Here is a 9,623-nt window from a genome sequence, read left to right as displayed (position 1 = left end):
ACTATAATCTTAAAGTTATTTCTGACTTTCTCCTTTAAACATACAGTCAATAATCAACCAATCACAACTCATAAAACCATAAAACACTCTAAAAGCTTATTATTTGAATTCATTTTTCTGTTTGTATTTTACTCATGATTGAAATGGTTAATTTTATTGATTAATAATAATTATACCTTCATGGTGCGTTGTGTTAGTTTTTGGATACTTGGGTCACTGTTTCCCTGTAAATATTTTCCAGTATTAGTGTTTACACATTTGAATGATCTCAATATGGCAAAAAAAAATAAATCAAAAATAAAAAAGACATTTATTCCACTGTGGCATCAATGAATAAATCCATCAAAGACCGACTTTGACCAGAATGATGAGGAAAACAGAAAATGCACCATGAGAAAAACTAATTTTCCCCGTTACTTTTATTAGAATGACAGCTGGAATAAAACTGTTTTTAAGCGCATGATTCTTCATAGATGTCCATCACCCAACTTAAACAGCACTATGTATCTATTGATACGCATACACAGCGAAAGACGGCCTGTGACGTCCTTCTTGTTGCAGAAAGATAATTTACCCTGAAAACTTCACATTTTAATTTGGTTATTTTTATGCAGCAGAGTCAGGGCGTGTTAGGAAATAAATACTTCTAATAATTGGTGATGAATCTCCTCCCAACTATTACTGTAAATTAGATTTAACTGAGGCTAACATTATTTAACAACAAAAAATACATTAATTGCTTTTTCACAATGATTGGCACAATCTAATGGCTAAACCAAATGGAACTGATTTATTTTAGAGAAAGAACTAAAGAGAGAAACTGAAAAAAAGAGCAAAGAGAAGAAAAGAAATCAGCAAGTCTCCTTCACAATCTATTTTAAAGCTTTTGGTTTCCTCTTAGCAAGGGGTGCCAATAACAGTGAAGGACCTTGCGTGAGTTAATTTGAGCGACTGCGTGTTTAAAATAAGCCAGATGTAATTAATTTACTTCTGAGCAGCTCCTTCACACTGCGGCTTCAGCCACTGCATGGAGTTTTGTGTTATTCTGGAACGTGTTTCCCAGTTTTAAGACTGTAATTTATTAACTGGACATGATTTTTTCCCTCTCCGCTGGCAGCTGCGAGGCGAGCCATTCGGTGGTGCGTCTGCGCGCTTCATCCCAGCTGTAGCGGGGGACGTAGCCCAGGTCCTCCTTGGCTTTCTCGTAGGAGAAGGTAAACGAAGTGTTCAACAAGGTGAGGAGCTGCCGGTTCATCGGCGGCACGATGCGGACAAACGGTCGCAGGATGGTGCAGAGCGCCTCCAGGAGAAAACACAGGATGTAGAAGAGGCGGAGCGGCAGCACGAGTTTGTCCTGAATGCTGAAGCCGAGGGGAGACATCAAAACGTGGTTGAAGTCCGAGTAACTCATAGGCGGGGTGTCGTCGGAGAGGTAGTAAAACCTCCCTCCGACCGCGTTTCTTTTTTGTGGATCTTTGAGGCTGCGGGCTGCCTGGAGGTGAGCGAAGGCCACATTGCCCACGTAGACCGGGTTCACGTGGGCCTCCGGCACGGACATGCGGAAGAGAACGTTCTTGTTTCGTATGCCGTCGCCCATGTGGCCCAGCAGGAAGCGGCAGCCGTCCCCGTAGATGTAGGTGGGCCTGAGGGCGCAGGTGGAGAGGCGGCCTCCGTTTTGGAGCGTCTCGCCGTCGGCCTGAAGGGTTCTGTCCTCCGCCTCCTTTTTGGTCTTGCTGTAGTTGAACTTCAGGGTGGTGTTGTAAACCGTGTCCTCGGTGCCGTTGATGATCGGCTCTCCTCGGGGGTTTGGGCCCATCACTTCCACCGTGCTGGTGTAGATGAAAGAGACCACGTTCTCTTGGATGCACGCCTCCAAAAGCAGCTGAGTTCCTGCAACGCAGAAGACCACAAGTTAAGCTGTTAACTGTGTCACCGACTAATTAGTTTCATCTGAGAGAACAGGCTCTCCCCTTTCTTCATCTGCCAATTTTCTTGTTGCTGTTAAGGGAAAATACATGGTGACTTATACAAACTCCTCCTGTTTTTTTTTTTAAGTCAAAGAAAATCAATGGATTATAAGGCAAATATAGCCTAATCTTAAATGTTCAGATTGTGATTTAATCCAAACAAGTTAGCCTGTTAAAAACCAGATCCTTGTTCTGTGCTTTGCTTCGTTCAGAGGGTCTGGACTCTCGGTTGTTGAGGAACGGAACGATTGCTTTCTGGATGTGTGGGCTGTGTTGAAGTTTTTATCCTGCGCCGTAAACAACCGTCCTCCACTAGGAAAAGAGAAGAGTCAAGCCGAATGAGTTGGCTGTTAATGCTACATCAATATTTGGAGGCGTGGCCAACACGGACTGACCGCTTCGTTCACTTCCTCTGCTGCCATTGCTAAAACTACAGGCAAACTACCATTCTAACAGCGCAGAAAATTGATCATTGTTTACGCCTTCTTCTGCTCTGTGAATTGGCAAAATTCACACAGCAGGAGAAGCTGGAGAAATACAAGTCACTGGGAGAAATCCCAGACAGAGCAGTGAAGAGAGATGAGAATCGAGCAGAATTGCGTAGGAAGGTGATGGCTGGTTATAGGCAAACCAATCTGCCACAATATCAAAAGATAATTTCCCCCTACTAATTAATGATTTACCTGTGGTTATTTACATCTTTCTGTTTCTGTACTACCAGTTACATATCCAGGCTTCATTTCTGCCAGACCGGTAGAGTTGAGTCTGATAATAAAAGTCATTGACTGGTCACAAAAGGAGCGGAGGATGTGAACGAAGACGTTCAGTCCATGTTGGCTTCCAAATATTTAATTAACATTAACAGCCGTCTCGTTCGGATTGGCGCTTCTCTCTTCGCAGTGGAGGACAGTTGTTAACAGCGCAGGCAACTTTCGGTAAACATTAGAGCGTCGAACTTGTGTGTCACATTCTTCACGGACAAATGTTAGTGATTGGGTAACATTAAAACTTTGAACAGAGTCCAGGCCTCAGACCCTCTGAACGAAGCGTAGAACAAGAGGCTGGCTTTTACCAAGCCGGGTCTCTGGCGAACCACAGTCAGAACCATTATCCACAGAGGGAGAGGAATGCATGAAACCATGGCAAATCCTCCCAGAAGTGACCGGCCTACCTAATTATTTCAAGAGAATCATCCAGGGTGTCACAAGAGAACCAAGAAAAACACCTTACATAGTGCAGGCTTAAAAAAAGATTGAGGAAAAATGGCATGCGGTGCAGCATTAACAACACTTCACTTTTTCCACATTACAGCCTTATTCCAAATTGTGTTAAATTAATCTCTTTCATCAAATATCTACACACATATAGCCCATTAATTCTTTAAAAAAGGTTTTTCAAATTAATTAAAAATAGAAAAGTAATAAATCACATTTACATAACTATTCTCAGGCTTTGTCTGGAACCTCAAATTTGAGCTGTTAACACTGATTGTCTTTGAGATGTTCCTTCAGCTTAAATGGCGTCCGTCTGTGGTCAGTTCAGTTGATTGGACTTGATTTGGAAAGGCACACAAAGGCTTATATAAGGTCCTGCATGAAGTCAAAGTCAGCAGACCTTTTAGACAGGATTGTCTCAAAACACACATGTGGAGAAGGATCCAGAAACATTTCTGCTGCCTTGAAGTTCCCAGTGAGCTCAGCGGCCTCCATCATTGGTCAATGGAAGAAGCTTGGAACCAGCAGGACTCTTCCTAGAGCTGGATGGCTAAACTGAGCCATTGGTTGGAAAGGGCTTTAGTCAGGGAAGTGAACAAAACCTGATGGGTTCTCTCTGTCAGAGCTCCAGCATTTGTCTGTGGAGAGAGTAGAACCTCCCAGAAGGACAACCATCTCTGCTACTATCCACCAATCAGGTCTGCTTGGTAGCGCGGTCAAACGAAAGCCACTCCTTACTAGAAGGAACATGGCCGCCTGTCTGAAGTTCACCAAAAGAGACCTGGACACTCAGATCAAGAGAAACAAGATTCTCTGGTCTGATGAGACAAAGACTCAACACTTTGGTGTGAATGCCAGGCGTCATGTTTGGAGGAAAATCGATTTGGCTTATCACCAGACCAATAATCTCCCTGAGGTGAAGCGTGGTGGTGGCAGGACAAAGACCCAAAGTACCGAACCGCTCTGTGGACGTCCAGGGGTGGCCAAGCCAGAGTCCAGACTTGAATCTAATTGAACATCTCTAAAAAGATCTGAAAATGGCCGTGAACAGATGTCTCTCATCCAATGGAGATTGAGTAGAACAGCCAAGAAGAATGAGCAATAGCGACCAAAGATGGGCGAACTCAGCCGGTGGCATCGTCAACTTGAGGCTGTAATTGCTGCCAAAGGTGGATCAACAAAGTATTAAACCAAGAATATCGGCATAAACATGATTTATTGTTTTTTTTATTTTAATAGATTTGCAAAGCACTCAAAAAATATTTCCACATTATCATGACGATACACTATTTGTGTGTAAAATTTTGAGAAAAGAGATTGGAATGTGTGGAAAAAGTGAACCGCTGCGAATTCTTTTCGGATCCACTGTATGAATATGAGTTTCAAGGCCAAAACTCCCCCGTCCCCAAAAACACAAAGATCCATCTCAAAGTTGGCCAACAAATATCTTGATGATCCTCAAGACTTTGGGGAAAACTTTCAGTGGACTGGCAAGACAAAGTGGAACATTTTGGGAGGAAAACAATGAAGCATTTCAGTAAAGGAAAAGTTTTATAGAAAGTCATTGGACTGCTTTGCATTTTCAGTAATCGGATGTCAGTGACACCAAAGGGTGGTACATCTTCATGTTACATCTAGGGGATAATAAGTCATGAAATCAACATTTTAAAACTGCTATTTGTATTTAATCAGGTCGTCTTAGATTAAATTTTAAATTAGTGTATAGTGATTTGAATCAAAAACAGAAGAAATCTGTTTGGGGTCAACGCTTTCTCTCCTGGTAGAGAGATTATTTCTGACTTATAAAGTCAGCTTTCACTCGGTTTGGAATAAAACGTCTTACCTTTCACGTTGACTCCGTACATCTCACTGTACTCCATTGACTCGGTAACGTCGATGAGGGAAGCGATGTGGAAGACGGTCGATGCGCCACGCAAGGCTTTTCTCAGGAAATCCCCGTCTCTAATGTCCCCCTCGAAGACGCTCAGTGTTGTCTCGCCTCTGCAGTCTGAAAGAGAATCATACAGGTTGACATTTTCCACAAGTATGAGATGGAATTGGACTTCTTAGTCAAACATAAAAACAAAATACGACTTGAAAATCCTTCAAAGCAAATGTCTAATTTAATTGATTCCATTAGGTTTTTCTTACGCTATCAGTTTAATAATTTAAAATTAGGTACTTTAAGAGAAAATCCAAATGTAAATTTATTAACACCTTAAGGTGAAGTTGCACAAGGCAACTACCAGATGCCACATGACTAGAAACCTTTCCATCATATGAAGGAACATAGGTTGCTCAAATCCCAAGAGACAATAAAAAGAGTATTGATTTCATAATTTTTTGTTTCAGTCAACACATTTATGATTGTGGCTGATATTTTCTGTGTGCTCTGAAATGAACAGACGCATCAATATGATTTTAATATCGGTATTGGTCGAGGTATTGAAAAATTCTAGATCCGTTATCGGCGACAATCTGCCCGATCCATAAGGGAAGATCTACTCAGTCTAACTCTATGCTTTGTGCTCTGAGTGACGTCATGTTTTATTTATTATACATTATATTCAGAATTCCTAATTGCACTTTCTGAATGATTTGAAAGGTTTGTTGCAGATTTTTTTTAAATGTTTGACCAAAATACTCAACCTGGTATTTTTGCCAGCTCCAGTTAATTTACTAGTTATTTTGCTGATTGCACCGACTGAACAAATTAAAGCTGTTTTCACATGTTTGAGCTGGTGAAGCTACTGGTGTGTTTCAGTGTGCTGTACTGGTGCAGAGTTATCAAATAAACTTGTAATTCAGTACATTTATGTCTGTGTTTTAAAAAAAGAAACATTCATCAATCATCAATTCAACGCTGTTTTTCTGTATCAGATCGGTATCAGCCTCAAATATCGGTATCAGAAAAAAGGCGGATCGGTGCATCTCTAATTTTTAACTGATTAATTTGAGCCTTTGGCCTAGAAGAACGAAAGACATTCAGGGAAAACATGTTGCTTTTCTTTTTTTTAAATGTGTTGCAAAATCTTCAAGTTGGGAACTCTAAACATGAATTGTCTGTCTTATTCAGTGTAAGCTGCGTTTAAAAGTCATAAAGTGAACGGATGCAGCAGTGATGGTAAAGGTAACGTTGATACAGCGTCATTCTGAAGGTTCTCTTTGGTTTATCTGAACATAGTTCACCTTATTTATGTTCAACTGCCTCGCAAAAGTCTTCTTATGTCTTAAATGTTCCCCTAAATAAAAAATGTGAAAATTCTGACCTATTTATATCGAGAGAATGTAGCTTTGTTGTCATCCTGCTAGATCCAGATGTAAATGTCCACCGTCTTTGATTCCACAGGTGGTCAGCCCCGACCTCTTTGAAAGTCAAAGCCATGTAACGCCGTGCGGAATCTTCCCAGAACGACTGCTCATGATTTGCCAACAGATTGCAAACCGATCCCCCATTTGGGGAAGGGAGGGACTTTTTGCCTCTATACGCTGTGATTTCTGTAAATAAAGGAGAGATTTTGCAGAACACTCCGGTGTGTGTGGTTTCTCCCACTGTGCAGAGAGAGTTCATGAAACAGTCAGTGACTGCAAGGCAGCTTAATTGGGATTAGCAATCTGGTTTTGGGAACCAGTGTTTATAGTCAGGCAATCAGTGTGCGGTTGAAATGATCTGGTCTAGCTCTTTTGTTCTTAAAGAGACGGTTTTTAGTGTTTTTCAAGCACAGTTTTTAACACAGTCAAGTAGCTACGTTAGCTTCACTTGCCATAAAAATGCTACATATATCAAATATGTCTTAAGAGAAATTTGACTTTGATACTTAATGAAATTGGGCCTCTGTCGCTTTAAGAAACTCCTGCTCTTTCTGAAACTCCACCTTTAGGAAGTCACCACAGCATGGCTCCTCTATTAACCCTTTAACATCGATTTTATCAGCGTTTCTCTAAGAAGCGGCTCGTACAATGAGCTTAGCTGGTGCGCAGCTCCAGCAGGTGTTTGCTAATTGCTGCTGGCTAGTCTGAAGGAGCTGAGTGGGGGAGTCACAGGGGAGGACTGCTCTGTAATCCGACTTAGAAAACGCAGCTCAGAGGAGGAGCTCCATCCCAGAAGGCGGAGCTACGTCCACCTAGGTGTATTTTACAGCTGAATGGTTGCCACAAGAGATTAAAGGATTTCTCAAACATGCATGAAAGAATCAACACTCCAGATATGTTTTTGATGAAGGAACATTATTACATGATGTATAGCTAAAAAAAAGGAAATTTTACATAATACTGCCCCTGTAATATAGCAGAAAGTATTAAAGATGTCGGAAAGGATGCAAGAAAGAAATAGAACTTTTGGTCAAAATGCAAGACTACAACCTCATCCACATTGTGAAACATAGTGGTAGAAGCATTATACTGTGGGAATTACTTTCCTTGGGAAGAACAGGCAAGCTGGAAACAGTTTGCTAGGAGAAGAAATGAGCTAAATCAGATCACGGCATATTCATATTTGACTTCAGCAGATGGATGTAACTTCTACTTTTTTAGATATTTATAAAAATTAACTCTGTTATTTCCCTTCTACATCACCATCATGTGCTACTTTGACCCTTGAAGAACATCCTGGAGTTTGTGGATGAACTTTGAGCAAAAACAAAAAAACAAAAAACAAACTGAAGAGGTATGAATATTTTTGCAAGGTGATGTTTACAGTTAGTAAATGTGAACTTCACAACACAGACATAATCGGCCCTAAAAATTCGGAGAAAACTTTTTAAAAGTAATTACTCTGGTGCTTTTTAACCAATCTGAGCATTTATTTGCATTTTAAATCTACTTTTAAGGTACGGCTAACTCAGGACTAAACCTACCGGACTGAACGTGGAGGAGGGAGACGTACCTGCTCGATATGTTGAGTATAAATCCTTTTTATGTAACCGTTGGTTTTATCTCTGAGAAATACAGCAAAGTTTGTCCACTTGGTGGTTCATAAATCTGGGCCTCCTCTTGCTGGAATGTGCTTTGGTTTATAAATCAATGCATGTTTTCAATTAATGAAATACCTGCACTTGTGTTTTTGTTTTTTCACACCAGACAGATGTAAAAGACCGGCTTTCCTAACCAAATTCAGAATTTAATGGAGCACAGATAACCGAGGCTGCTTTGAAAAAACAAACAAATCAAAAATGTTATCAGACGCTGCCAAAAGTGTGCGTGCGGCTCAAAGGGGCTCCAAACATATGATTCGTGACTCGGTTTTAAACGAGCGCAGTGACAATGACCCGGATGGTACCGACTCTCTTTGGATTCTTGGATACAGCAGCTGTGGGTGCCAAAAAAGAAAAAGGGAAGAAGAAGAAGAAAAGAACCCCTTTCATGCTTAATTTATCAGCTCTGCCGCACTGTTTGGTCGAACCTGTAACTGTAGTCTTTTACAGGGGATTTATGATGTGATCCTGAAAATCCTGCTAGGATTATGTCTGATGTTAATCCAGAAAACTGTCTGAAAGCCTCAAGTTTGCAAGCATTCAATCCTTTGCTTCCTGCATATGTGAGCTGTCCCCACTTTCTATAAATCCACATTACTGATACAGCGCCGTGGGAAACAAAGCCCATCAAATCTGGTTCTCTTTTGGAGTCCTTGCTCTTTCCGAGAGCTGTGAAGTCGCCTCTTAGCGCTTTTACTGCACGTCGGAAGTTTGTTGTTGTTTTCGGCTTTTACGGCTCAACTGATTTTCTGATATTTTATTTTGATTCGAACCCCGACCTGGACTCAAACCGACTTTATCCTCCATCACTGCATTCTATTTTTTACCCTCTCGGATCCACTTGACTTCATTTACGCTCAAATGTACCTCATTTGAATTAATCAACTGTCTAATTAAGCAAACATTTTCAATCGCAACATATCACTGGGTTTAATTGCAAACACTTGACTGAACTGCGCCGTGATCCCGCAGATACCTTTTTGCATTACTCTGTATATGATGGAAGAAAAAAAAAAGAAAAATAAAAAAAAAAAAAGTTTTTTTTTGTTTCTTTTTACCCTCCAGACTCTCCAAAACCTGCGTCTGCACATCTCTGTCCAGCAGCCGGATCTCGGACGCTTTCTCCTCTTCCAGCAGCAGCCGGACGAGCCTCTTCCCCAGGAATCCACAGGCTCCCGTCACCACGCAAACATCACCTCTCAGAGACATCGTTGGAAACTCTCAGGAAAACGATAATGATGATTTAAAAAAAAAAAAAGAAGAAGAAAAAAAAGAGGCAATATTCTCTCTTTCTCCCGTCTCTACTTTCTGAGGACCCTCCTCGAAACGAGACACTGGAATTGGACCGCGGAGGAGTGTAAATCTTTTAGGGCTTCTTGGGGTTTTCTTTCTCTTTTTTTTTGTTGGTGTTCTGTCAGTGAGAGAACAGCAGCACCTTCTGCTGTCTCAGGCTTGGTGCTCCACTTTTT

The 9,623-nt window shown here is 41.2% G+C and overlaps 1 protein-coding gene across 1 annotated transcript; it reads right to left on the bottom strand.

The window, feature by feature from the left end:
* Positions 1–22: 22 nt before the first annotated feature.
* On the bottom strand, positions 23–9,623 carry hsd3b1 (hydroxy-delta-5-steroid dehydrogenase, 3 beta- and steroid delta-isomerase 1). The gene is made up of 3 exons (XM_007572513.2): positions 9,213–9,623; positions 5,025–5,189; positions 23–1,890 (listed from the first exon to the last, which is right to left on the bottom strand). Exons 1-3 carry the CDS (start codon positions 9,361–9,363, stop codon positions 1,082–1,084), a joined length of 1,125 nt encoding a protein of 374 aa, XP_007572575.1. The 5' UTR covers positions 9,364–9,623; the 3' UTR covers positions 23–1,081.

Source organism: Poecilia formosa, unplaced genomic scaffold (assembly GCF_000485575.1).
Source record: "Poecilia formosa unplaced genomic scaffold, Poecilia_formosa-5.1.2 Scaffold302, whole genome shotgun sequence".
Classification (NCBI taxonomy): Eukaryota; Metazoa; Chordata; class Actinopteri; order Cyprinodontiformes; family Poeciliidae; genus Poecilia; species Poecilia formosa.
This window is presented reverse-complemented; position numbering and strand designations above follow the sequence as displayed.